This window comes from Crotalus tigris, unplaced genomic scaffold (genome assembly GCF_016545835.1).
Source record: "Crotalus tigris isolate CLP2741 ecotype Arizona unplaced genomic scaffold, ASM1654583v1 scf7180000024383.4638030, whole genome shotgun sequence".
Lineage (NCBI taxonomy): Eukaryota > Metazoa > Chordata > Lepidosauria > Squamata > Viperidae > Crotalus > Crotalus tigris.
The window spans coordinates 2,143,352-2,168,964 of record NW_024100553.1 but is presented as its reverse complement, the minus strand read 5'-3'; the positions used below and the strand labels follow the sequence as shown (position 1 = coordinate 2,168,964).

General features: G+C 37.8%; 1 protein-coding gene across 1 annotated transcript in view; it reads right to left on the bottom strand.

The window, feature by feature from the left end:
- Nucleotides 1-25,017, bottom strand: part of TAFA1 (TAFA chemokine like family member 1) — a 401,883-nt gene extending 376,866 nt beyond the window's left edge. The window contains exons 1-2 of the mRNA XM_039328677.1: nt 24,877-25,017; nt 22,323-22,443 (exon numbers count right to left, since the gene is read on the bottom strand). Coding sequence (XP_039184611.1) covers nt 22,323-22,443; nt 24,877-24,915 — 160 coding nt within the window. The 5' untranslated portion in view covers nt 24,916-25,017. The remainder of the gene's footprint in view (nt 1-22,322; nt 22,444-24,876) is intronic.
- Between the last annotated feature and the right edge of the window lie 596 nt (nt 25,018-25,613).

The following is a 25,613-nucleotide window of genomic DNA, read 5'->3' as shown; positions in this document are numbered from 1 at the left end:
TGGAACAGAACACTAAAGGGCAGTGAAGCAAATTATCCAATACAATATAATGAAAGTATAAAAGAACTTTTGTGTATGAATACAGGAAAAAAAACTGAATCAGAAGTTTCCCCTTAACACTCCAGAGAATAACCTGATTTGAAAATGTACAGGTAGTGCTTGAATTATAACAATTCATTTAGTGACTGTTTAAAATTACAATGAAAAAAGGGACTTATGACCTTTTTTCACACTTACAACTATTTCAGCATTCCCATGGTCACATGATTAAAATTCAGACATTTGACAACTAATTCATATTTATGACAGTTGCAGTGTCCGGGGTCATCTGAACATCTTTTGTGACCTTCTGATGAGCAGAATCAGAATGGGGAAGCCAGATTCACTTATTAACCGTGTTGCTAACTTAACTGCAGGGATTCATTTAACAATTGTGGCAAGAAAGATTGCAAAATGGGCAAAACTCACTTAATAAGTGTCTTGATTAGTGTCGTTGAAAAAAACCCAGTGAGGAAAACAAGTGACAGCAACACAAAGCAATACTTCTTACTTTAAGATTCAGAGGTGTATTTCAGCAATAATTTAGAACACACACATAAGCATCACTTACGTTAAAAACCCATTGCAATGAGCTCCAATGACATAGCAGTTCCAATAAGGACAGCTATAGGCCAGCAGGTCCAGTTCCAATCTTTTAGACCCTTTCTCATCCTAAGACCATAGACAGATGGTCAGCAATCTTACACTTTCTGCTAACTTTCTGCTGACCCTTTGCTGGACATAACTTTCCACATACTCGTGTACATTGGAACCTGCATCCATCAGCTACTTTCAATTCCCTATTTCTTACAGTTCCAGTTGTTATGTTCTGAAAATAATAATAATAATAATAATAATAATAATAATAATAATAATAATAATAATAATAATAATAATAATAATAATAATAATAAATTGAAGAAAGAGACTGAGGGACTAATTCTGGCTGCACAAGACCAAGCCTTAAGGACAAATGCATATAAAGTCAAAATTGAGAAGACAGCAACAGACAGTAAGTGCCGCCTATGCAAAGAAGCTGAAGAAACAGTGGACCACCTAGTAAGCTGTTGCAAAAAGATTGCACAGACTGACTACAAGCAGTGGCACGACAAAGTAGCAACAATGGTGCATTGGAAGATCTGCCAAAAATATCATTTGCCTGTAAGCAAAAACTGGTGGGATCATAAAATAGAGAAAGTCATAGCAAATGATAAAATTAAACTGCTCTGGGACTTCAGAATTCAAACAGACAAGCACCTGCAACATAACACCCCAGACTTAACAATGGTCGATAAGAAAGACAAAAAAGTCTGGATAGTGGACGTGGCAGTGCCTGGAGACAGCAGAATATATGAGAAAGAACTGGAGAAGATAACAAAATACAAAGACCTACAAATAGAAATAGAAAGACTGTGGCAAAAGCAAGCAAGGGTAGTACCAATAGTAATAGGTTCCTTGGGTGCAATCCCAAAACAACTGGAGCACCACTTGAACACCATTGGCATTGACAAATTCGCTATTAGTCAATTGCAAAAGGCGGCCTTACTAGGAACTGCTTCCATCCTGCGACGATATCTGTAATACCATCAAACATCCACATCTGCCTATCCCAGGTCCTGGGTAAGGACTCGATAGGTAGACAAAATGCCAAATCCAGTCTGAACATCTGGCTGACTGTGCGATGATCCATAATAATAATAATAGTTGGAAGGGATGTTGGAGGTCATCTAGTCCAACCCCCTGCTCAGGCAGGAAACCCTATACCATTTCGGACAAATGGTTGTAGAGTCTCTTCTTAAAAACTTCCAGTGTTGGAGCATTCACTGCTTCTGGAGGCAGGTTGTTCCACTGGTTAATTGTTCTAACTGTCAGGAAGTTTCTCCTTAGTTCTAGGTTGCTTCTCTCCTTGATCAGTTTTCATATATATTTGAGACAAGCAAGCTTAACAAAATCATATTAAGTAAAGTACAATTGCAAACTGCAAAATTAAGCATAGCACAGACTTTGGTTCAATACTTTTTCTGTGGGCCTAAACCTTGCATAGAAGAACGATAGCCAATATTTTCATTTTCCACAGAGCAATGGCAATTTTGGGCCCAGCTGTTATTATAAGCAGAGCACTACCTGTATATGTATTCATTAAAGCATATTAAAATGGGCTTGATTCATTTTTATAGAATGGATTCTGGTCTAAATTGCCTATCATGTAGCTTTTAAAAATAAGAAGCCAATGGGGGGGGGAGATGGTTCACTGCATTTGATCAAATATATAAAACCAGCCTTTCTAAGCCCTCTTTCTGGACAAATCTTTTGGTTTGGCTATCTTTCCATCTTTGAATCTTGAGTTCTTTTTGATGTATTTAAGGAAGGTGCTTAGGAATGTATGGAAGTTCTTTTTACATAACATGAATTACACTCTTTTTCATCCCTACGCCAACAGTAGGGCAACATTTGTTATTTCCTTATTCTAACAGACATTGCCATGGATCGATCAGCCAGCAGAATATTTGACAAGAAGAGAAGTTGTGTTCTTTGATTTTTCTCCCTCTTGATTAATAAGGTCACAGTTTGTAACACATGATTGTAAGTGGCTAAAACTGACCTTAAAGCATATTTGAGATAATAGGATTGGGTTAATGAGATATTTAAGTCAGACACATCATTAAGCTATGCTTTGAGTTGTTCAGAAACTACTGCTGGGCTACAGCCGTCAAAGCATCGGTGGATTTCAGGCAGCACTGAATGCAGGAAAGAACTTTTAGAAAAAGAGGACCTTATTATGAAAAACGATCTTAATTTCTTTTTGCCTCAAAAGAAAGCCATCCGGCAAATAAAAGCTATTTGGGTAGGCTTCATGGCCTTCCAACAGGATTTCCCTAATGAGATTGGATTCACTTCAGTTCTGTATGCTCTCTCATATTATACATCAGAGGGTTTTAAACTGTGGGCCACAATTTGGGAGGTGTAAAAGTAAAGTAAAATACCAGGTTTTGGCAGACAAAATGAGCAGTTACTCAAAATTTGTTCTCTTCTGCCTGGTAAAACCAGAAATAGATCCAGAATTACCTAGCACAAAGTTTAAGCAATGCTGGCTTCATGCTGAATGGCGTATGTATATCAGTATATCTGTAGTCTCTGGAGTGCATACGAAAGCATATGTGTTGGTGAGCTTGGATGTTTTTAATCCATGGTTTACAATTTCTCATCTATCGAAATGGAAAATCATTTTGCCGCGTATTAAGAGAAAATATAATGATGATCTTTCTACTAATAGTGCTGGTAGAAGTAAATCTAAGTCAAGAAATTGTGAAGTTGAAAGTACCTTATCTTTTGATAAGAGGTACTACATATTTGAATCTTGCTTATTACTAAACTGGGTGGGAATTAAATAAATGAAGGAATGATAGCAGTATAAGGTTATGATATTGAATGTTTGAGACCTCTCCTAAAAATATTTATTTAGTCCAATTATCTAATAGAAACTAAAAAAAAAGACACTTCCTTTGAAATTATTCAGCCTAACATCTGAGTTCCCAGATACATGAAAGGTAAATGACCTGCTACAAATTATTGGTCTAAAAACAGGGATCACAGGATGCCCCTTACTAGTTTTCCACACGGGAACAGAGCAGATACCTGGTTACCATCTTTCCCAATGACAAAGTAATTTGCATTTCTATTTAAATTACAATAACTATTTAAAAATTTTCATCTATTCTACACAAACAAACCATCATTTGCAAATCTGTATTCCTCTTTGTCCATTTTTTTTTTGCTAAACTGACTTCTTGGTTGAAAGTCTTCAAGGCTCTTTGTGCTAAGAAAAGGGTTCCCTCTGATGAAACTATCATCATCCAATTAAAATGAGAAAGTTTTTTTTTGTTAAAAACATTGGGTTGAGTCTTCACCTTCACACCAAAATGCTAATTGTTTAAAGAAAAAAAATGGTGTTTTTCATAGCCCTTCTTTCCCCCTTGAAGGGTTTTTTTTTCCTCTTTTCTCTTTCTTTCTTACTCTCTTTCTCCTTGCCAACATACAAGGAGGGTTAACCCTATGGATCTAACTGTGATCAATACATGATTCTAGCAGTGTTTCACAACCTTGACAATTTTAAGGCATGTGGACTTCAACTCCCAGAATTCCACAGCCAGCAATGCTGGCTGTGGAATTCTGGGAGTTGAAGTCCACATGCCTTAAAATTGTCAAGGTTGACAAACACTGTTTAAATCTAGAACTTGAAACCTACCTTCCTTCTTGATTGTCTGACTGTGCCAATGACATAAAAGCTGATATAATGACGGAATGGGATCGTTTGCCTTAGCCAACTCATGACAGCCAACTCGCCACAGGACAAATCTACAGGACAATTCAACAATTCAATTATTTAACATAATTTTAAAAATGTTTTAATTATTGTCAATCATATTTGATTTTGTGCTTTCTTTTGCATCCTTTCTTTAACAGTTCTATTTCATTATTTCTTCACTATTACTGTAAATCTTGTCCCACAGTGAGATGACTGTAGCAAGTTGGCCATGGCAAGTTGGCTGCAGCGAGGTGTAATGAAGCTTCCTGTTCTCTCCAATTCTGCTCCCACTTTTTCATCTTCCTCTTTGTCTCTGTTGCCCATGGATCCTTTGTAGTTTGAAAAAAAACCTTAAGTAGCACCAGCTTTGCTAATAAGAGGCAAGATAGCATTCAGCCACCTAAGAAGTTATGATAGCAAACAAAACCAATAGGACAGAGTAAGACTGAGGGGTTTAAAAAGAAATCGACTAAGATATGATAGTTTGTTATGCCAAATCTATTTCTCCAATCCACCTTCATGTTATGTACTGTAGCTTTCTGCAACCTGGTGCCCATCACATGTGTTCAGCCAGTGGTTCTCAACCTGTGAGTCGGGACCCCATTTAGGGTCGAACAACCATTTCACGGGGGTCGCCAAACAACGCAGTCTGCCATTTTTTCCCCTTTTCCTTAGCTGTGCTACTTCCTTTTATTCTATTGGCTTTTGAAAGCCAATAGAATAGACTCTCTTGAATAGAGTCTAATTCTATTGGTTTTCAAAAGCGAATAGGAATTGTCCAGGCTGTCTCTGCCCTGCTGAGCCCACCAAAAGTCCCATTCTGCAAACGGTGCTGCACCAGTTGAATAGTCCTCGACTTACGACCAGTTGAGTAGTCCTCAACTTACGACTGGTTGGGATCGCGGCATTAAAAGGTTGAGAACCTTTTAAGCCATCACAATCATGAATTTTGGGAGTTCTAGTTTCAACTCAGCTAGCATGTACCTTGGTAGATAGTTAGGGATGTTCTGATTATAAAACACATGTTATTGGTGAGCAATGGGTCCCTGAGATGTTGACTTTTCTCCTACATTTTAAAGAGGAGTTTAAGGCAGGAAAACATTACAAGTTCTCTTGTTCCCCAGCTGTCTTCTATAGTTAGCAATAGCACTTAGACTTATATACTACTACACAATGCTTTTACAGCTCTAAGTTGTTTACGGAGTCAGCACATTGCCCCCAACAATCTGGGAGCTCATTTTACTGACTTTGGAAGGATGGAAGGCTGACTCAACCTTGAGCCGGTGAGGATTGAACTCCTGGTAGTGAGCTGAATTAGTCTGCAATACTGCGTTTTAACCACTGTGCCACCATGGCTCCTGTTGAATGGAAAAAGAAGCAATACCATAGGCCTGTCCAACTAATGATCAAGAGTTTAGGTATATGCATCTGGGCCAATGTACTACATGATTTTTTCCCTACACTTCTCAGAATATAAACAGAGCAAACCCCATTCCTTACTAGCACTAATGATATTACTTAATTTGGGTAATGAAATGTCTGCAAGAAAACAACCAAGTTCAGAGAGCATCAAGGACCACTTGCTACACTTTTTTCCCACAGGTGCAAAATATACATTTACAGTATTAGGCATATGATGTCTGAATAGTGAACTTTGTTTGAAGTAATAATCAAATATTATGCAGCAGCACATATTAAGACTTCGCAAAGCGAAATGGTACACATTCTTTGCTCAAGAAGACACCATTTCTTAAGCCATTTCCATGCATTTGATCTGCAGCACAGAGAACAGATTGAATTATCTGTGTTCAAGACAAAGACACTTCAGTGACTGGTAATACTGTTGCATTGATACCACTGTAATCTCAGAGCAGGATCAAAGGAGGAGTAGAGCTAAAAGGTTAAACACACACACACACACACACACACACACAAAACAGCACTACAGTTTTATTCAAGCACAACTGGATAATTGCAAAGGTTAATTCAATAATGGTGAAAGGATAATTGCTTTTGTATATTTCAAAACTTCTCAGATGGCATTTAAACTCCATTTGTTCAGCAATGGAATCATTTGCATTGTTTGGATGGGAAAGGTAGAAAGGAAACTATGTCTGAAATCAGGCTATTATTTCAAGAGTTTTAAGTGCAATTAAATATTTTTTGTAGCAACTGGGTTCTGAAGAAGGCTACCAAAATATTCAAAAATTGATGAACTTAGAGAGTGCAATACAGGCCTAGGGAGTGGGGGAACAAATATATTGGTTTGTTTACTAGATTTATAAGGCCTCCTAACTTAAGCAATATGACCCTGGAGCCAAACAATAAATCAAAATGAGTATGACATACAAAATATAAAATGATGACCAAGCACCATAATAAACTACTAGAAGGGAATTCCAGTCAACCACCCTAAATGCTTGAGGGAAGGAAAGTTTTAATGGTTTTTCTAAAGGTAAGAGAGTAGGGGACTTTTCTATATAGAGAAGAGATTATTCCCAAGAATAGGGGCAGCTACCAAGAAGGCACACTTCCTAGCAATAGCAATAGCACTTAGACTTGTGTACTTCTCCATAACGCTTTATAGCACTCTCTGGGTGGTGTCAGCATATTTCCCCCAACAACCTTGGTCCTCATTTTATCATTTTATCAACCTTGGAAGAGGATGGAAGTCTGAGTCAACCTGAGCCACAGCAGATTGAACTTCAGATTGTGGGCAGAGTTATCCTGCAATACTGCATTCTAACCACTATGCCCCCAGGGCTCCTAGGTCCCATAAGGTGCAAGATACAAAGAAGGAATCTGGAACACACTCTGTGGGGTTGGCAGATGTCTTTGGGAAAAGGTGTTCCTTCAAGTATCCTGATCCTATGCTATGGTTCATAGGTAACAGCCAACATCTAGAACAGGGGTCTTCAAACTTGGCCCTTTTATGATTTGTGGACTTCAACTCCCAGAATTCCTCAGCCAGATACCCTGGCTGAGGAATTCTGGGAGTTGAAGTCCACAAGTAATAAAAGGGCCAGGTTTGAAGACACCTGATCTAGAATCTCATCCAAAGGCCTCTCAGCAGCCACTGCAGTTTCTAGAGTACTGTGGTATAACAAGCTGTGCTCATAACTACCCATGCCACTGCATTCTATGCCATTCTGTTCCAACTAGATGGTCTTCAAGGGTAGTCATGTAGCACACTCTGTGGTTGTTCAATTGGGAAGGAACAAAAGTGTGAATGATCATAAACCCAATGAACCTGAAATATTAAGTAATTCACTCCAAGGTGTTGAGGAGAAGAAATTGTATTAGCAAGTGGCTTTCCATCTGAAGTGGTTTATCTGAAGGATTTTGCTGATTCTCTTCCCTGACCCATGAAGGAAAGGGAGATCCCCTTAAATCTTTGCATATATTTTTGAATAAAGCATCTTTTATTTGGTCTTTATATATATTCTCTGTTTCTCAAGCATTTCATTGATGCCAATCAATGTCTGTATTTCAGCTAACTTATTTGGAAAAAAAAACACATTTTAATTAAGTAATATAAATTAGGAAGCTGGTATGCTGAAAAATAAAACAGAAGCCTGCAATATCATATTAATTAACAGCAATGTGCTAGTTTCTGGTAACTGACTCCTTTATGAATGGTCATGGTTATTTTATGGATATGGTCTCTAAATTCCACATCTTGAGGTCCAAAAATGTTGCCTTTTCTGAGTTTACATTACACTCATGCACGTATAGATATATAGTACACAGTCAGAGACAGAAAAAGATACATTCAAATATATATTCGCTAATGTCCCCCAAACCCATAGTCTAGCAAGTCAGATTGAAAGGGATAACGAAATAATACATTTTCCTCCTCTTACCGCATTTCTTTTGGGATGGCTACTAAGAAATTATTCATCCCACTTCTATACTGTTTAATTAGAATGCAGTATAATTAAAGCTTCAGAGAAGGAATCAGTTCAGATTTCTCATTTGAGGCACAAATGACCAAATTCAAATTATTATATTTTGGACATATTAGGCAAAGACCTAGTTCTCTTGAGATGGAAAGAAAGAAAGAAAGAAAGGAAGGAAGGAAGGAAGGAAGGAAGGAAGGAAGGAAAGAAAGAAAGAAAGAAAGAAAGAAAGAAAGAAAGAAAGAAAGAAAGAAAGAAAGAAAGAAAGAAAGAAAGAAAGAAAAGAGGATGACCAGCAGCCAGGTGAGTTACAGCAGAAAAGGGTGCAACATTAGAAGACCCGAACAAACCAAACTGAGAACAAACCATCCTGGAGAAAACCTATGGGGTGACTATGCATCTATACCAACTTAGTAGCACATAATGAATAATAATTGTAATTAGGACTAGCAGATTTGGAATGCAGTAATCCAAGTGCTTATTAATTGGTATGAAAGAAATACAGGAACTTTCTTATATAGCATAGCAATAGCACTTAGACTTATATACTAGTTCATATTTTTTTTTTACAGCCCTCTCTAAAGAGTTTACAAAGTCGGCCTATTGCCCCAACAATCTGGATCCTCATTTTACCAGCCTCAGAAGGATGGAAGGCTGAGTCAACTTTGAGCCAGTGAGAATCAAACTGCCAAACTGCTGGCAGCCAGCAGGGATACTGCAGTACTGCATTCTAATCACTCTGCCACCATAGATGTTGAGAAGAGGGGGGGTCAACTTATTCTCCAACGCACCTGAAGGCAGAACAAGAAGCAAGGGATGGAAACTAATCAAGGAGAGAACCAACCCAGAAATAAGGAAAAATTTGCTGACAGAACAATTAATCAGTCGATCGGCTTGCCTCGAGAATTTATAGAGGTTTTTAAGAAGAGATTGAACAACCATTTGTCTGAAATGATATAGGTTGTTGAGCAGGAATTAGTCTAGAAGACCTCTGAGGTTCTTTCCAACTCTGTTATTCTGTTATTCTTTGTTGCCATTTAATAATTGTCTGAATTTTTGGAACCCCCAACCTGGTAGCCCTACTGTAATGATAGCTCTGAAAATGAGTTGGGAAGTCTCTAAAGTTGTCAAATAAATAAATAGCTTCCAGAATATTATGGGGTATTTTTATAAAGGGAAGTATATCTTTAAAAAGCCTCATAATAAGGATTTCTGAGGAAAGCTAAGCTTCAGTCATTCTAATTCCTACACAAATACTTCACTTCATTTCTGAAACATGTCTGAAACTCTGTAAGATGGCTGAGAAGTAGCTTCTAGTTGGTTCGGCCCTAAACCAACCAAGTCTTTTAATCTGAATGTTGGATTCTCGATGAATCCAGAGGAAAGTGTATGCACCTTTTATGAGTATGACAAACTGCTCCTCTACGGGAAGGCAGATTGCTTGAATATGGCTTCTTTCTAGTTTGTGCCATTAATCTATCCCCAGCTTCCTGAGATCTTTTTCAGTGTCACATAGCTTTAACAATAACCATGTATCTTTTAAAGTCTGTCTCATGATGAAAAATGGGGAGCGGGAGGGAAAACCTCACTGATACCCTTGGAAATATTTCTAGCAGCATTTTGTTACTCATCCAGTCTGTTAGAAATACTGATGGGTATTCTCTGGCATTCTCCCAATTAGTTTTAATTATAAAAGCAAATGTGGTTTAGAAATTATTTCTGAAGGGAAGAGAACTTCAGAGAAACTCTCGTGTATTCTTGCACTTGTTAGTTACCACCTATCTAATATTTGGATATTTTCCCTTTCCTTGTACACCTCAGCAATTATCTGCAGTCTCCCTGATTTACACAGTTCAGTTACATATCAAATAAGGAATCATAATAAGATAGTTAATCTGACTTTTTTCTCCAGTAACTACGCTATTATAAATGCTGATTTTCAGGGGAAAAAATGTGAAATTTCTCCCCCATTTAAGTCTATTTTGCACCAAGTTCAAATTGCAATATAAAGGCACAGTTCTATATAGTAATATGCTTTGGATCAAGCAAGAAAAGCAAATAAATCTGACATGATGTTAAATTTTGATTTTTTTTTATCCAGTGGACATTTTACTGCAGTGAGGTAAAACATTGAAGTCGAACTTTTAATTTATTGTGATATAACTTGATTAAAAGGACAGGGAAGTATGTTTGTATATGTGTGCATGTATTTATTTTTAAAAGGAATCCATTAATTGCTTTTTGAGAGAGAAACATATGGTAGCATTCATTAATTTATTTTTATTCCGTAAGTATGCCCAGCTCCTTATAAAATGTTGCCCCTATCTCATCAAAACATTGAAATCCATAAGAAATTAATTTTAAGTTTTTATTTGATGCATAGCTACTTCCTATTCCTCACAGAGTACAGAAATGATTTGGGGAGAAGAGCCAGGAAAGAACCCGGAAACAGAAAGAAGAAAATAAAAACCTAAACATTATTTAGATTTTTTTTAACGGATCATTTTTTGGGATTAATATCTGTTTGGGCAATTTCTTTGAACCAGTAATTACTCCTGCTCAAGAAAAGACGGGCATTCCAACACACGAAGGAAACAAAGCACATTTTAAAATCCTTTGTCTGAAGTGACTGCAGAGACAATAGGAAAGTGTGAATTGATAGGAATGAATTGAAAGTCACAGCTCCACCTGGCTGTTCAAAACTTAATTAGAACACATTTTATAGTTGAGGAAGAACTTGGGGATTATCCAAATCGTTCAACACATTCTACAGCTCAGAAAGACCAGTTAATAACACAAACACTTTGAAGTGAGAATTATTACCTACACAACCCTAAATGGATGGCATTCAGGATATCTAAAGGACCAGATTTTTCCATAAGTTCCTTCCTCAGAAGTAGATCAAGACACACTATCATCTATCATCAACAACTAAGACACATAAAACTTCCTGGTGCTAGTCTGATTGATCACCTCACTGTCACCAACCATGATCACCTTCTTCATGCTCAATAAAAGTTTTATCTTGTCCTGCTAACAAAGTTCAATGAGGAACTTTGAAATGAGAGCTGAATTCTTAGTTCAGGATGTTAGCATCATTCTCTGAAATTTCCAAAATACAATGCCTAAGGTGATCTCTACATCAAAGTGAACAGTCATGCAGAACCGTCACCGCATTCTCAAATAAACAAAATGGCAAAAGCATCTTTTCATTCTTTATCCTTATCCTACAAAGTCTGGTTTGGATAAGAAACACACACCTTTGCTAGCAATCATTAACTAAACAATAGATAATTTGTTATCATTCCCAGAGATGGTTCACCTGGTCAAGTTCTTCAGATCACTCCAGAAGCAGAAATACCATCTTTATACAACCTCAAATCTTCAAATCCAACTTCCTTTATACAATTTTTTTTTTGAGAAAGATACATCAGATGGCATGTCTACATATGTATTTCTGAAAATCAGAGATAGAGGGAAGACTTCAACTTGGGTATAAGAGGTATCCCATAACATCTTTCTGTCTAAATCAACAACCTATGGACTGAAACCTTATTCTCTTACTCAATTCTCAACATTTGAGATCCCTTTCTCTATATACAAAAGGAGAATTATTTATTACATTGATGCAGAAGCAGGAACAATTGTGCTTGATTGTTCTGAGAAATAGTGGACATAGAAAGACAGATTTGAGAGAAGTAATTTTGTGAGAGCAGAGAACTGATTAAAAGGCAGGACTCTGGCTTTTCTATTTCCCATTTCCATATGCTTATTATAACATAAATATTACTTGTGTCAACTGTAATCAACAAAAATATGGACACAAAAACAAAATCACTTTGTATTAAGTTTTATAATATTATTGCAAGCATCTTAAGAGAAAAGGACAGTACTGCCAAATTCAGTTTCAAATTGTCCCACCAATGGTTTCATCCTCTTTCTTCATTTTCAGGTTTTTAAAAAATGTATACTACTTAAAACAGACATATGTACTTTTTCTGAATATACATATATTGCAAAGCAATTTCCCCTAATGCAATGCAATTTTATACATAATTTTCCTTAATACATTTTTTCTACTTTTGGAAACATGCAGATATTAGTGCATAAACTGCACTCTGAGTAAGATATAGTGATAATCCACTATTTGTTGAGGTCACAGTTTTTAGAAAACCTGACCTACAACAAAATGAGATTCATTCTAATGAAACAGAAGAGATAAAGGATAAAGATGAAGCCTGAATAGAATAAGTAGATGAACAAATGCACAAATTTCTCTGTTTACATCAGACAACAGTTTTAAGAGGTGGAATTCAAACGATGCTAACAAATATAAATTCCAAGAATGAAATGTAAGTACAGAAACTGAACATGCTCAAAGCCACATCAAACTCACAATAATTAAACAGAAAGTATCTGAGATTCAAGAAATACATTTAATTTGCTCAAGCAAAGAATTTCATTCCAAAGTGTTGGTTTTTCTGTAAAGTTTACATTTGCTGTGACAACTAACATAAAAGAGAAAAGCCCTATAAAATCTTGAATTGCATCAGGAAAAACCTGCTCACACAGTGTAATATAATGGATAATAGTATTGGATTTGAACCAGTGTGAACCGTGTTCACATTCATTCTTGGTCTAGGAAGGTCATAGGTTGATTTGAAGGCAGTTCTATTTTAGTTGGATCTACCAGAGAAGGTTGTTGTTATGGGGAGAAAGGGGGGAAAGAGTGTGAAGTACTGTGCCTTGACATTCTAAAACAGGGGTGGGGAACGATGACTCTTTTATGACTTTTGGTCCATGCTGGCTCAGGAATTCTGGGAGTTGAAGGCAACAAGTCACAAAGGGGGCATTATTCCCCACCTCTGTTCTAAAAGAAAGGCAGGATGTGAATTTAAAGAATAGTGAATATAGAAATGTCTTAGTTTGATCATTAGGAAACTTACAGATGCTGTAGAAACTTGCCAATCAGCCAATTAAAAAAATATTGGAAAAGAAAACATGCATGGTCAAATGTAATATTCAAAAAGAATTAACATCACATTATATTATTTCTGAAAATGAAGAAACAACTTAGATTTTTAGATACACCAGCCAAAAGCATGTTCTATTCTTCCAATAGAATCTTAAATTTCTGTATCTGTTCTACGATACATTACTTTAATTTACTGTTTTGCCAAGTTTTTAATGTGCATTTTAGCTCTTTCCATTGCTATAACACTCTAAGCATGATTAATACATTTTATTAATCTGCAGCTATACAGTGACTAATGTATTTTGGAAATAAAAAAATAAATAACATCTTGGAATGTGAGGGGAATAAATAAATAACATCTTAAAAATGTTCTGAAAATGTTTGTTGCTCTTAAAGTGCGGGGTGGGTGGGAACATTTGCTAACCAACTTAAAACCTTTGGATGGCTGACGGAGATGAGGTAGATGGGGGCAAATCATACAGATGTGGGTAGAACAATAGTTTGAGGAGAATGTTTGTGAAGATTGTTCAGTGTTGTCCCCCTTTTAGGCCTTCTGTTGCAGTTTTCACATGGTCCCCTCCTCAAAATAACAAAAAAACTACTCTCAGGTTTTCTGCAATCTATTCTATTCTATACAATATTCTATACAGACTATTATATACAATATTCTATTGTATCAAAGCATTATAGTCAGCCCAGCACTTCCATTTATTTTTGATCAATAGCTTTTAACAAAGAAAGAGTACAGAGAAGAGCAACAAAGATGATTAGGGGACTGGAGGCTAAAACATATAAGGAACGGTTGCTGGAATTGAGTATGTCTAGTTTAATGAAGAGAAGGACAAGGGGGGACATGATAGCAGTGTTCCAATATCTCAGGGGCTTCCACAAAGAAGAGGGAGTCAAGCTATTCTCCAAAGCACCTGAAGGCAAAACAAGAAGCAACAGATGGAAACTAATCAAGGAGAGAAGCAACCTAGAACTGAGGAGAAACTTCCTGACAGTTAGAACAATTAACCAGTGGAACAACCTGCGTCCAGAAGCGGTGAATGCTCCAACACTGGAAGTTTTTAAGAAGAGACTGGACAGCCATTTGTCTGAAATTGTATAGGGTTTCCTGCCTGAGCAGGAGGTTGGACTAGATGACCTCCAAAGTCTCTTCCAACGTTATTATTATTATTATTATTATTATTATTATTATTATTATTATTATTATTATTATTATTACTACTACTACTACTACTACTACTACTACTACTACTACTATTATATTTTTCTGTGGTCCACAAATGTCTTGTTCTCTCTTTCCTCCATCAGTATCCTATTCATGAATTTCAGATCTGAGATGACATTATCGCAGAAATTCCACCTATACAATGAATTATAACAGCAGTACAAACCAAGGGTGACTGAGACTCAAGAAGGTGGGGTTATTGTGATTGGAGGAAACTTGTTAAGCCTCAGAAACAAGCACCCTAAGGAGACATAAATGGAAAATAAATTCTGCTTAGCAATTACAGAATACTGAATGGAAGGTGGGAGAGGCAGTAGAATGAAACGAGGAAAGAGCAGAATAAACTACATGATTCAACAAAGCAAGATTTTGTTGAACGCAGAGCAAAATTTGAAAGCATATTCTAATACAGCCTGAAAGAAAATTTTAAAGGGAACAAAAACTGGGCATTTACAACCTGATATATTGATGTGTGCCTCATTATAGCAGAAACAATTAGAGCCAATTATAAGTTTCCATGTGGTTCAATAGGCGGAATGGAGGAATGGTGTCCTAAACAGAGCAAGCTGTCTAATTCCCCATGCATGCTGGTGATTTGCTTTAGCAACAAAAGACACCTAAAATTGCTTCAAACATAGTTAAATATGGGTTATTCCCATACTGTACTCCCAAACTTCCTGAAGGCTTTGCCCTAGACACCATATCATTGGGCTGACTCTGATAGCAATAGCACTTAGACATATACTGCTTTGTTGTGCTTTACACACAAGTGGTTTACAGAGTCAACCTATTTCCTCCAACAATCTAAGTCCTCATTTTACTGATTTCGGAAGGGTGGAAGGCTGAGTCAAACTTGAGCCAGTCAGTATCAAACTCCTGGCAGTGGCAGTCAACCTGCAATACTGCATTCTAACCATTGTGCCACCCCGGCTCTTACTGATATTGTGAGTTGAACATGAAGACCTGAAAATTTGCCCCTCTTTTATGCACAATTAACATGCGCAGTTTCTTTTGGGCTCAACTTGCAAATCAAGAAACCACTTTACTTTGAAGTATGACTAATACAAGTTCAGAAGGAATAAGAGAATTTCACTATATAAGACTGTGCTTTGGATTCTTTGTGAAAATAAGTCCCCCTCCTTGAGGGATCTCCTAAATGTATCATACTCTCCTTGGAAGGATACTAAAGAAATAGCACATTCTTTTCTCTGCTATAATTATAATAACCTGACATACATAAATATTTGAAGTGCCAATCCTTTACAAGTTCTAAAAGGTATCCCATGTTTAAACATTTAATGTTTCTGTAAACTTACAGTTGTTATCTTCATAGAAAAGATAAGTAATAGTGCATCTATCTAAAAATAGATAATAGTGTGACTTGTTTGTCTTGTATCAGTATGAAGAATCAATTTCCTGATTCTATTTTGAGTCAGATTTTCAACAAGCTTTAAAATTACAATGGCCTTGTTAAATTTAAAAGAAAGAATGGGGAGGAAGAGAGAAGTGTATCATCACCAGGTTTTTTCTAATAACCCATGATTTATAAGTTTGGGAACTTTGAATCTAATCAGGTTGATGAAATTCCCTTAATATAAAATTATTATCTTAATTAAAAGAGTCATTAGGAATATAGTGTACTGATGTTCATAGGACTTCCATGCAAACATGTAAATAAGATTTCATCTTTAACCTTTTAGGAAAACTATTCCTAAATTCCTGGTTTGGGTGTTCAGTTACATATCCAGACAGACTTTCTTCTTTATATTATACGATTCTATAGAAAATGTAATAAAACTGAATTGTTTCTGATAGGCAGACGCCTCTACAACTTTTCAATTTCCTCTCTTTAGAAGCTACAAATAAAGAAAGAAGTGAGATAGAGATATTACAACAATAGCAGACCAAAAAAGGAGGTCAGTGGCACATGAATGTTTGTTGGTAGACACACAACATTCATTTATAGAGAATGTATGGACATATTTCATTCTTTCTTTTCTTTTAGAAGGAATATTCCAAATCATGCAGCCTACATATTTGTTCCTAGCCAAAATTCTTTCAACAGGACACTATTTATTTTAGAAAATAGCGTAGCACCAATGTATTCCAACCTGCAATTACCTGCCCAAAACAAACTGGGAAAAGTTCCCCACACTACTATAATTCTTAAATAAAGTTTAGCACTACAGAACAGATCTGTTTTGAGCCTCTGAAGTTAGTGAAAAATGTAAAATCCCAGGAGGAGGAAAAACCCTGCTCTTAGCAAATCTCATTTTTGTGATGGACTAGAAATGAAAATGCATTTTTCTTTTTTCAAAAAAAATCTGTTTGCTACAACAGCAGGAAGAGGAAAGACAAAAATAATATGATAATAGAGGAACCAGCTCATTTATTCTTAAGTGGGAAAAAATAGCTTTTTCACTCATGGTAAGTCTATACCCACTAATAATTAAAGGTAAGTATCTGAAAGAACCAGAGCAGATCATGCCTTTGAGGGATGCATTTGCCAGTTTGTAATTTTCCTGAGGCCTGAAGAATCAAAGCAATGCCTTCTTGTAGTAATGACAGCAAATACACAAACAGCTCTGAGTGCTGAAAAGCTCTGGTTGAATCACCCAGGCTTCCAAATTTGCACTTGAAGAAAGCCAAGCCTGATGTGTCAGTGTGGGAGAGGGCCAGAAAATGAATCTAACATTACAAATGACAAGGCACCAGAAAGAAAAGGCTGGGCACTTAAGGCTTTCACCCTTTTAGGGCCGATTTTCATATTCTGTGAATTTTCAGGTCAAGTGCAAACTACCTTACACACTAATACAGAGGTCCCCAACATTTTGGGCACCAGGGACCAGTTCCATGGAGAAAGGTTTTTCCATGGACCGGAGACTGCACGGTTTTGTGTGCTGCCTACATCCCATGGATGGGGCTTTGCTTGTTTGTGCGGACCAGTTGCTGGCATGCCTCGGCCCGGTACCGGTTCACAGACTGGGGGTTGGGGACCCCTGCAATAATAGATGTAAAATTAATGCTGCCTCTCCAGGATGAGCAAATAAGAACACGAAAGTTCCATGCTCCTGGCTGTGGGTTTTATACTACATAGTGAACCACAATTTATGGAGGCTAGGCTCATTCAAGTTCATCATACTGAGTACCAAAAAGGTCCATCTCTGTATCTATTTGTTTTCCTACACTGGGCAATGTGAACAGAGACCACCAAAAGAAGTAGAATAGAAGTAGTATTCCTATCATGCATTTCCGGTGCAATAGAAAGTTCTCCATCATGACATTTTATGGGACAGTGAAGTTTCTAATAGACAACCTAATCCCATTGACTTGTTGCCTCTCCCTGCTCAATAATTTTGAAACCAAAAGGTTAACAACCTTAAGTAAAAGTCAATCCTCAAACTCTAAGGTAGATTATTATCATTATTCCACTGTTGCTCTTTTATTCTACCAGGGGTTAAAGCGAAAAATTAAGAAGTAATTTATCCTTCTAGCTTGGCCTTCCACAATATATTAGCATCCATGTATACTGAACTACAAATCTTGTTATCTCCTACCAGGTTAGCTATGGATAATGAGAATTATATTTCAGGAGATGTGAAAGCTCTGGCTTGGGGAAGACTGCTCTTGTTTATTAATTCAGTAACTAGTAGATTGATGTTTTCCTTTACATTCCTTCTGCTTGTGCTTCTAATTTCCTCTGTGCTTCTAATGCCTTTGGATGTTTGGATATCTGATTGTGGCTTGTTCTGTTGTTTTACACATATATTGGTGACATCATTCTCAAGTCTATTCCCTGTATGTCCTCCTGTATACATTAAAAGGCTTTTGAGAGACCATAGTAGTTCTCCCTTTGTGCAGTTTTGCATCCCTACCTCAAACCAGACTTTCGATTGCACTTATCAGAGCAAGCGTAGCAGATTCCAGTTGTGCCTGACAAATAAAGACCACAAATCTTGAATCCAGCTTTCATTACAATTCATAAAAAGGCACAGCAAACCATTGTATCTAAGTAGTCAATGCGTTGTTCTGCATATGAAGTAACATTACAGTAATAGCCACCTTGTACCAAAGGTGCTTTTGGAAGAGGCAAGTAGACTTTCTTGTTTTTCTTTGAAGATGTTTTGCTTCTTATCCAAGAAGCTTCTTCAGTTCTTTCTGGAGAGAAGCGAAACATCTTCAAAGAAAAACAAGAAAGTCTGGTTGCCTCTTGAAAAAGCACTTTTGGGACAACCATGACCTGGACAACTGAGAATCTCCATAGACATTTAACCACCTTGTACATTTCAAAGGAATTACGTAGAATGAGGGAAGCTGTGATAGAAGTCCCTACTTTTAAAATGAGAAGGCAATCCGCCCACTCCTTTTACTTGGCACTAAAAAGACATTTTAGCCAAGCATGTTTTCTAAAAGCAGTTTGGTATGATTTCTTTGAGCATTAATATGTTCTGTGTACTCAGAAAATCAAGCAAAATAGGTATATTTCAGGTACTCACGAGCGAACGTACAGTGCAAGCACAGACTACAATTGCTGAGACTGGTAATTAACTGTCATGTTGTCATTTTCACATTGGTAACAAAATGAAAGCAAAAAGATTAATTCCTGCTTTTTTGCAGTAGATGCTGTACATCAAAACTCATTACAGATATTTGAAGCTAGCATGTGCTAAGCAAACCAAGAAAATGATGCCTGTGGTGACCCTTCCCTTTTCTTATTTTTTTTATTTCTTTTAAGTGTTTTTTGTTTGTTTGTTTCCAATTCAATGGACTCAGGATTCAAGAGAAAAGTTGAATATAGCCAACAGAAAGCCAGGTGCTAAAGAGGACAAATAAAACCACTACAGGGGAGCCATGGAATTGAAACAGCATGTGTTTCACCGTGAAAATCCCACATCTAAGCTTGTTTTTTGAGAGCAGAAGTAGAAACTATCAAGCATGCCCTACATGTCTTTGTGCCAATAAAATTTAATTAAAACAACTGAACATTGTGCTCCAATTTTGCTATACTAACCTTTCAGGGTTTGTTTTTTTTAAAAAAAGTTAATCCATGTTTATAAATTCCATTTACAGTTCAGTTCAAGAACAATAGAAGTTGTTTACATTTTATAATATTTAACATGCTATACACTGATCTTTAATTTACAGAGGAAAGGATGCAAGCAGACACGTTGTCTTCTTCCATTTCACAGCGCTTTGATAATTCTACTCTCAAATTCAATTGTTTAGAAAAACTCTTCTCTCCTATAAATTAGGGACCCTGACAATGATTATAAACTAGCAATGAAGTATTGTAGATCATGATCATGGAGGAAGAGATATAGTTGACAATCAATTATGGCTGGTTTTATTCTAGTAAAAACAGAGAAGTGTCATAAAACAACAGTCATACATTAGAAAAAATTATCTATTTATCCAACTTGTCTGATTTTTAATTCCTTTTTTCCCCTTGCTGCAATGTTTTAATCTTCCTTAAACAGGGGTTAAGTCAAACTGTCTAACTGAGAGTAAATGATGAATTCCTAATAATATCTGTCTGAAAAATAGCAAATGCTTGGAGACTATGCTGAATACGTTAAAAAAATCTCTGTTCATTTCCATCATTAGCATATTTTCATTCCTTGCTGGGTATATCTCCCACATGCATTATCCAGTCAGGTCACCAATGTAGATGTGTTTGTGTGTATAATTTTCACATTATGCCAACAGAACCTTCTCAAAAAACCTTGCAGCTATATCTTTCTAGAGGTTCCTTGGAGCATTGCCCTCTGCAGACTTGTAGCAATGTGAAACCATTGTGAGCATTTCTGTCAAATTCCACTCATCTGTCAGAGTAGTGGATTATTCCTTGAGAGACTGAAATTGGTTGCCTTGGATCAGAACACCATCAATCTTATTCATGTAGGGTGCAGGCTGACTGCTTCAAAGTCTCACAAGAGGAACAGCTCTGCTGTTCCTAAGCAGGTGATAAGATAGTTGTAAAATCTTCACTCTATCTATATCACAGCCCCTGTGAAAGACATGTCATATTTCCCATTTCTTCAACATTCTGTATGCACTCTATGCCATCATCTTCTACTTCAATAAAGGAGGCAATTTTTCAAGCTTAGGCAGATACTCCAAGCCACGGGAATATCTATCTCTCATTTTTTCCCCTCTTTCTTGTCATGTTACTTGTTTCACCTGATTGTGCAAAAAATGAAATCTCCTTTTTGCTTTTCACTATTTTTTTTAATTTATGGACTTACTAATTCATTGTGTCATCATCAGTGCCATATAACAGAGAGCACTTTCTATATCTATAGATGTTTGGTATACTTCTTTTGATGTTATTCCAGAGGAAAACATCTGAACTAGTTCTGCTTCTAATAATTATCATTTTAATCATTACAGGTAGAAAGTCATACATGAACAATCAATGTTTAAAGCTTAAAACTGAATAAATCAAATGGAATCCATTGAGATTGTCTTCTCTATTAAAATTATGGATGTACTAGTAATGCTTCTATAAAAAAAAGGAGTGCTCTAAAATGCAACCTGCCATTCTTGAGTTTATCTAGGAAAATTCTTCAATCAAACATTTTTCTATTGTCCTTATGAATTATTGTTAGTCATTCTTTCTCAGACTATTCCATTCTGGATTGGAGATTCAGTGAATTCTGAAGTTGAATCCTACATTAAATTCTCAGTCCACACTATATGAATCCATGCTTTCATCCATCCATTCTCATATATTTAAATCTGATCTTTAAGAGAACGTTTTTAAATGGTATGTCATTTCAGCTTGCAACAACAAAGCCCAAACAAACAAGCCCCACCATGGTCATTTTGTTTTCCTAAACTCTTCTGTTCAAAGCCAACTTTCCAATAGAGTGGTCTTCTATAGTTCATAATTGATCATTATGACTGATCATTTCCTGAATCAAAAGCCATGAAGCAAGTTCCAAACAAACAGTCAGTTTTGAAGAATTGCATAGCTGATCTCCTCTTGAGGAATAGTGTAATGAAATGCCATAGACTCAATCTTTCCTTGATCAATTTCTATTTCCAACACAAATATCCTTTTCCTTCCTTTAACCTCCAAGCATCTTTAGAAATACTGCACATCTTTTCATTGAATGACCATAACTCACCATCTGTGACAAATTCAGGCAATGCTTCACCATTGTTCACACTCTGTGCCATCATTTTGGGAGAACAAATATTTTTACAGCATGGGCATTATAGTAAAGAGTCTCTAAAAGATGACTTATAGCTGCAACTATAGACTCACTTTGCACTTAGTTCAAGTGATACAATGATATACAAATAGAACTAAGAATATACATAGAACTGCATAATGTAATCATGTATAATATATACTTATATATTCTTTGACATGTCCTCCAAGGTGTTAAAAAATACCCACTGGGAAAAAGATATTGCTTTTCCCTTGATTTTTCCTACCTTTCCCAGACCCATAATTTAAGCACTGGTCCCTTTGTGGATATTTGTTTTTAACACAGGGATCCAGTGTCTCAGTTGCCCACTCCTCAGCCAATGAAGGCTATACCTTAAGCTCTGTGGTTTTAATAAGGTTTATTTTCTTTCTACCACCAGCACATATATCACAGAGCATTAAGCAAAGATTGAATTGTAAACAGTTTGAGTTACCCACAATGACCTTCCAATGTAAAGTAGGAAAAAGAAGTCACACACAGAGAGAGAAAGACACAAATACACAACCTAAATAAGTGCTGTACTTCCCTTCCAGACAAGCAAACATTGAGTTGCCTACATTATGAGATTTTTAAATGTGAGCTGATTGCATATAATCCATACTCACAGGCCTATTCTGGCATCTCTAGCAGTATCCACTGCGAATAATCTTACCTGGTCTGGGAAGATGCTGCTGCTGAAATGTCTGCTGAAGGGACCCTTGGCAGAGCAGTACAGCACAGGCACTTATCCACAAATACAGGACCCAGGACATTGCAGAGACCATGGCCATCCTCTGAAGAAAAGGCAAGGCAAGAGTTAGCATCCCCACCAAGCAGGATCACCTTCTAGTTCCTTTTAGGTGTATTGGTCCTTCCCATCTTTCATCCAGGCTGTGGTTTTCATATATCAAAGAGCATATTCAAGAGACCTTGAGACCTGCTTCTACATCAACCTTAAATAATTCAGGAGCATAAATGAAATTTATTTGTAAAAGAAGCCCAGGGCTAGTGGAAGTCAAGCTGTAGCTGATGAACTTGGCTTGAATTACAAAAGTCACACTGGAGGGTGCATTTGAAGGCAGAAGGTTAGACACTCATGCCTTGCTGTTTATATTTTTTTTTAACCATGCCATTTATTATTTGCAGTAGTTTATACCTCTGAGTTTTCAGTAGTCCACTATAAGGACTTCCTTTGGTTTCTGCTGTGGATATGCCTGGCTGACAGGCACCTATCTGAAAGGATAACTCTCATTTTCAAGACTTATTCCACAAAGGAACAACAAGAAGCACAAGGGGTACATCTGAGGCTATTTTTGCCTTACCATATTCTGTTGAACAGGAAACAGGAGTATCACTCCTACAACATCCTTTATGCTATGGAGAATTGCTTATTATAGCACTAACTCTCCCATTTACATACATCAAAGAACAATCTCAAAGCTTCATAAAATACTGACTGTAGGACTGAAAGTTATTGCATATAATCTCCCTGGCCAGTCTGGGAATTCTGATACCTTTCAGGATCATACTTAACTGCCTCCTGCTCAACTCTCAAGCCATTAAAATTTTATTATCATCTGGTCTGCCAAGCAAAGTAACCGTTTCTCAGAAACATATGCTTCCTTCCCCCCATTTTCACAAAGCAAAGCAAAGCAACCACCTTTCTCAACCTTGTATTTTATCTTAATTCACCTATACAAAAACTAATTTGTGTGCCTTTGGCAACTAAGAGGAAAGAACATTAGTCTGAATGAAGACACGCTTATCTCCCCTCAAAAATGGAAGATCCTTCTTTGTCAAGGCCGGGTAGGTGAACCCTTGTTTTCATTTCTATTGCACTGATTATTGTATTGTTCAGATGGCCTGTGTGTAAAAGTGTACGTGTGCGTGTGAACGCATCCATAAAGTTCACAGCCACTCTGCAATGCTTCTGATGCCTGCCAAGAGTTGGTTATTCCATGCACCGTCCAGTGTTTCAGCAACTCCTTCTGTTGCATTTCACATTGCCAAATTAATCAAACCACCGGCACACTCCTTACTCAGCCAATGACAAGATGGCATTTTCTTTCTAATAACCCAATCAGTGGAGCATCTTTTTTTTTTTTTTTTTAAGATGAGGGGAGAAAAGGCTTCCAGACTTTGAGAAATCTCCTTCGATTCTCAGATTAATTTGGGGGGCAGTTAAAATTAAGGCTAAATGAGAAAGTGGGGGCGGGGGAGAGAGAAGGAATCACCCTCTGTTTTGGTCGGGAGGAAAAGAAGCATCCTCTGATCCACTGCAGTCTGTCAGTGTCCAGCAGAGATGTAACTATGTTTTTTTTTTTTTTTTTTTTTTTTTACTATTTTAAGCCTCCTTTACAATGGTAACTATAAATGGCTCTTGGCCCAAAAGAGGACACCAGATCAAGTCCAACTTTTTAGAGGAGACACTTAATACAAATGCAAAATGGGAAAAGATGACTGTCTCCGGCAGTTGCCATTTAATTACCTTCTCTGCGTATCCAATATACTTGCCCAAGTAAAGAGCAGCTTATTTTATAGCTTTAAAGCCCTTTCTCCTCATTCCCTCCGCCTGACTTTCACTTCACTCCACAGGAAAGACCCATGGCCCCTCTCTCCCCCTCTGCTTCCTTCTTTTACCCCCCCCCCCCAACAAAGCACAGACTGTGATCCTACAGTCCTCATATCCAAGCCATGCAGAACCGGATCGATTTAGAGAGAGATCTCCCCCTCCCTGCTTTGCAAGGGAGGGGTTCGCTTATGACACCAACAAACATGAAAGGAGGAAAAGATGAGCCTCAGCTGAGACTTCCATCCTTCCAGTGCTCTAATTCAATCTGAACTTTTTTTCTCCCTCCCCCCCCCCCACCAGCTAAGCAATGAGCAAAAGAATGGAGGAACAGAAAGAGCTTCTGGACCCGTCTCTCATCTTACTATGATCTTTGAACTGCACTGAAGACATTGTTTTATATCCCCTCCCCTTCATCTGTCCCCCCCCCCCTTTCCAGTTTCAGCCTCCTAACATCCATCTTGAGGGGAGGGTGGGTCATCATTTGTAATGAACTTTTATTTCTGGAAATCGCCTCAGTTCTTTGCCTTCTCCTCCGCTCCTCCCCAACCTGGCCGGTTCTTGTTTCTCCTAATCCACCCGAAATCCTCGCAGGCTACCGGCGGAGAAAGCTCTCCCCCCGGCGTGCGCTCGGCCGCCTCGCAAAGGCTTTTCTTACCTGTGTACTGCAAGCCAAAGCAGAGCGCTCTGGAAGCATACATTGGAAAGATTTAAGACTTTTTCAAATCCATCTGGATGGACCACAGTGTTGGGGTGGGTGGTAGGTGGTGGCGATAGAAATCCACTTCAAGCCCCCCCACCCCACCCCACCCCGGAGCAAGCAAGCAAGCAAAAGAAGGGTCTTCTTTCTCGGGATGTCTTCTCCTGAAGACCAAGGCAAGCCCAGGCGTCTTGGATGGGCTGGTCGGCGTCTCTCCTCCTCCTCCTCCTCCTCCTCCTCCCTCCCACCCCACACACAGACACCACGGTCTCGCTGGCCGGACTCCTCCGTCCAACTGTTAGGGAGACATCCAAGCTGGCTCTTCTCTGCTCCGGTCTCTCACAGGCTGTCACAAAAGTAGTCCAGGATGGTGGGACGGAAAAGCCCGGTCGTTTCACCTTTAAATCCCTCTCTTCAGCGTCGCCCTTCTGCTCGACGAGACCTTTGGAGTGAATCTGGAGATAAATTCGTGGCTTCCCGGACACTTCTGCTGGAAGGGCGGCGTGGCAGCTGAATGACAGACCAGCTCGCTCGCTCAATCGCTCGCTCCTCAGGGCACTCCGCGCCGGAGTAAAAAAACTACAACAACACAGATGTACGTAGGCTAAAGCCCAGCCTGGCAATACCCGGTGCCGATTGTCTGTTTGAATATATCCCCGGTTCGGTGAAAGTCTCGCATCTCTTAAAGGGACACG